Raw genomic sequence first — 3,936 nt, forward strand, 5'->3', positions numbered from 1 at the left:
GGCCTCTGGGCTTTGTGAGCATGGATTGCGAAGCCTAGGTCAGAGCTCTGTGAGCACAAGACCCTGTGTAAGTTCCCATGACAGCTGGATGAAGGCTTTGCTGGCAGCTTGGCGTCTGCTCTCCTATCTGCAATCTGCAGCCTGGTACCCTTCCCATCACTGAGGGAGGCCTCCCCTGTAATCACCAGCCTCTTCCCCTATCTGATGTGGTTGGACTGTCCCTGCTCATTAGCCCCGCACTTCCTCTCAAGGTCTGGGTATCTGATCTTGGATTCCAATGTGTGCCTTTAGTGTTAGTGAACAAAGACCTCTGCTGTACTTGAGCCAAGCTAGAGACACAGTTGTGAGATTTGTCAGCCCAGAGGAAGTGTCAACGATAGGTCTTTTGAAGACTTTTTTTGCAGGATTCATCTGGGAACCAGCTAGGCCCTGGAGATCAATGGAATTTTATTCTCATTGTGGAAAATGGGTGAGAAAAAAATTATTCAACTAGCCACTGGGGCAAGATAACTATAATTCTGGCATCTGGGGGATGTTCAGGGACTTGAGAGGACCAGGGGAGTTTGGGAAAAGGCTGTTGGTAAGAGCAGCTGGTAGGAAAGTGAGCTGCTGGCTCTGCACTGGGATACTAACCTCTTGGCTCACCATTTCTCCAGTACCTGGCAGAGTGCCTGGCATTTGGAAAATGACTGGGTATTGCTTATGAGGATGATCGATCATTGAAAAGACAGTTCCCCCAAGTCTCCCTTGAGTGTCACATGCACTTTTGTCAGGCCAGTGAGGGCTACAGTCAGGAGTCAGAGTGACCTGGGTTAGAGTTCTGAATATGAGGCCCTACGCAAGGTCAAGCATGCTCCTCAACAGAGGAGAGCTGAACTCCCTGAAGCTGTGGGAGGATCTTGTTGAGAATGTGCACGAGGCTCAGGACTTGGCCTGGACCACATGCACATAATAACATACAATTCCACATGACCTCTTGAAGCTTTTCCTCAAATTCTGTCACAGTTGTGTCTTACTCTAGAAAATATCTAACTTTGAGAGACTAGTATGATTCATGTGTCAGGAGGTCCTCAGTTGAGTTAAGCAGCTCGGACATCGACTCCACATGACCTCCCATGTCCTTCTCTCAAGATCCAGTAGGGAGGAGGTGGGGGATGGATAAGGAGCTTCTGTTCTGCTCTGACGACAAGCCTTGACACATCTTCCCCATAGGCCAGGTCAGGGCACTCAAGAAGAAACAGCCTTTGGCTCTTTCATGCCAGCCCAGCATTTTCTTGCCCTTTTATACAAGTTTACAGCTTTGTTTTGTTCTTAGGTGAGGGAGCGCTGGGACAAAACCAGGTCACCTAGGTTGGATTTACCGAAATCTGTCCAGATGGCAGGGCAGGCACTTTGGCCCTCAAGTTTGTGTTCATCTCAGAGGCACCTTTCTTTCTCTCTGATCTGTGTAGCTGTCCGTGAGTTTATCTGGGGTATCTCTTCTGCACAGTTTTCTACCCTCCATTTTAGTCCTTTCCTCTGGAAACGAGGCCAAAGAGCAAATAGACTACAGTGCAAAGAACCTGGGCCTGAGGTTTTCACCATGGGAAGGTCTCAGTTTTTTACTGTGTTGTCTCATATGTGAAGTGTGTGTGTAGATGAGCCTGGAGAGGCTGTGAGCAGGCTGGTCTATATGATCCAAAGGAGATCTCTCTGCCTCTGTCTTGTGCATCTGTGAGATGTGTTTTCATTCTTTTCCCAGATTCCCTTCCAAAAGGAGGCTATCATTGCCACAGAGACAGCAGAGATAAGGAAGGGACACACACACACATCACTTCAGGGATCAGCTTAGGAACAGCTTTATTATATATTTTACTTTCACCAAGGAGAGAAAGGCAAGGGAGCTGGGGACAAACCAGCTCCTGTCACAGAGACACAAACTAAAGACCATACACGGCATCCAAAGCCCCCTCAAACCACATGGTTCAAAGCAGACCTTCCACGAAGCACAAAGACTGACAGAGATCCCAAGATCCCAACTTGTGTTTCCTTACTGCCTGTTTGAATTCAATCTTTTAAAACAGTTTTACAAAGCACAGACCACATTACAATGTCCAACCATATTTTGTTAGGATGCAGAAACAAAGCTACACCATTTTCGATTTGTTAGCACCACGGACCTCTTCTTAACACCTGCTGTAGTGGTGATACCTAGAATAAAGTCATTAAATTCAGGTTGTGTTGAGGCTTGAAAGAGAGCCTTGCGCCCTGAAAGATGAACAGAGGCATCCTTGGGCAATATGTACCAAGGGATAGTTGAGCTTTTGCCGCAGGAGAGCTGTGTTAGGCTTTGGTGGTCTCCCTGGATAACCACACCACTCCTGTCCTAGAGACCGTCCACCAACTGCAGAGAAGAGTACTCATTCACAGAGGTTGGGGAGATACAGAGAACTATCTTCAGAGGCACAGACCAAGTCCTGAAATCCTGAGGAAGTCAGGAGACAAGAAGGTGTATTGTACAGAGATACCCACAGGAGAAGGTCACCGGAGTGGGGACTGGGATTAGATTTTCTTCTGTTGGCCATCTTCTTGACTCCAGATGGCATATGAGCAGCTACTTTGCCTTGCCCTGGGATGAGCACTTCTCCTGGAGCTTCTGTGGGAACTCCTCCACACATTTTGTTTGGGCTAGCTCCTGACATGGCTCCACACACTGAGGCAGGCACTGGTCTTGGCTTGGAGGTAGGCATGGATCTTGGCCTTGCTGTGGGCAGTTTCCTTGGCTTATCTCCTGGCACTGAGGCTCACATGCCTCCTGAGCTTGGAGTGGACATTTGTCTTGGCAGGGGTCCTGACACGAGGGAACACACCCTTCCTCAGCTTGTGCCTGGCACTTTTCTTGGGTCTTTTGAAGACATGGAGGTGGCACACATGGTTGCTTGCACTGTTGGTCACTGAACGACATCTTGGGTGATTTGAAGAACCTGAAAATAAACAGAAGATTTGAGATGTTTTGCACTCAAGGCACCAGACTGGGAAGTAGGAAAGATATGGGTGGGTGTGGAGGATTGATTGAGAGGGGGATGGGGGAGAACATAATTAACTCTAAGATTGATTTTTGTCTCTTTCTTTTATATCTCTAGCTCAGCTCCCTCTGACACTTGTTTCCAAGATGAAAATGTTCTCCTGATTTTGTCTGGATAGGCACAAGCTGAAAACCCCAGTCCTACCACACAATTTAACTAATAATTAAAAAAAACAGCTACAATATATTAAACAGAATGCATGAGATAGTTAAAGTGGTCCAAGAATGGCAAACTGTCTAAAAAAAATAGTAGAAAATATAGTCTAAGATAGGAACAGAAGAGTGGCCTCAAAGAGATGGAACATCAGGGAGGGAAGGAGGGAGGGAGAGAGGGAGAGGGAGAGAGAGAGACAGAGAGACAGAAAGAGACAGAGAGAATGCTTACCTGATCTTCAACAAGATTCAGCGAAGGATGTGGATTGTGAAGTCTAGGAAGGTGGGGGACTTTTATATAGTGCTTGGTATGGCCTCCTGAAGGACTGGTGGGCCACGTGGGCTAAAGTCCTAATTGTGGAGTCACCATAACAAGCTTCATCTGAAATCATGAACCGTTTGAGTCACTGCTGTGATGCCTGTTAATCAGCCTTCATTTTGGCCTCTGGGTTCTCACCAGACCTCAGCAGGGAGGGGCTCCACTCAGAACTCTTTCATTAGAGGCAGCAGGAAAAGAATGTTCATAAAATGTTATCTGTCTGTTCAACCAGGGCTGAGGTCCCTTGTCTACTCAAACCAGTTCAGGATGTGGTGAGAGATAAGATCAGTCTTGCTCATCTCATCTTTGCTAGTAGGAAGAATCTACGCCCACGGCCTGGGGGTCTGCCTGAGTTGAGGACTTGTATGGTGTATTTTAAACATTTCCACTGGATGTTCCT

The 3,936-nt window shown here is 47.2% G+C and overlaps 1 protein-coding gene across 1 annotated transcript; it reads right to left on the bottom strand.

Moving 5' to 3' along the window:
- Positions 1-1,822: 1,822 nt before the first annotated feature.
- Positions 1,823-3,671, bottom strand: Prr9 (proline rich 9). The gene is made up of 2 exons (XM_059264841.1): positions 3,450-3,671; positions 1,823-2,963 (listed from the first exon to the last, which is right to left on the bottom strand). Exon 2 carries the CDS (start codon positions 2,942-2,944, stop codon positions 2,594-2,596), a length of 351 nt encoding a protein of 116 aa, XP_059120824.1. The 5' UTR covers positions 2,945-2,963; positions 3,450-3,671; the 3' UTR covers positions 1,823-2,593.
- Between the last annotated feature and the right edge of the window lie 265 nt (positions 3,672-3,936).

Source organism: Peromyscus eremicus, chromosome 6, assembly GCF_949786415.1.
Source record: "Peromyscus eremicus chromosome 6, PerEre_H2_v1, whole genome shotgun sequence".
NCBI lineage: Eukaryota > Metazoa > Chordata > Mammalia > Rodentia > Cricetidae > Peromyscus > Peromyscus eremicus.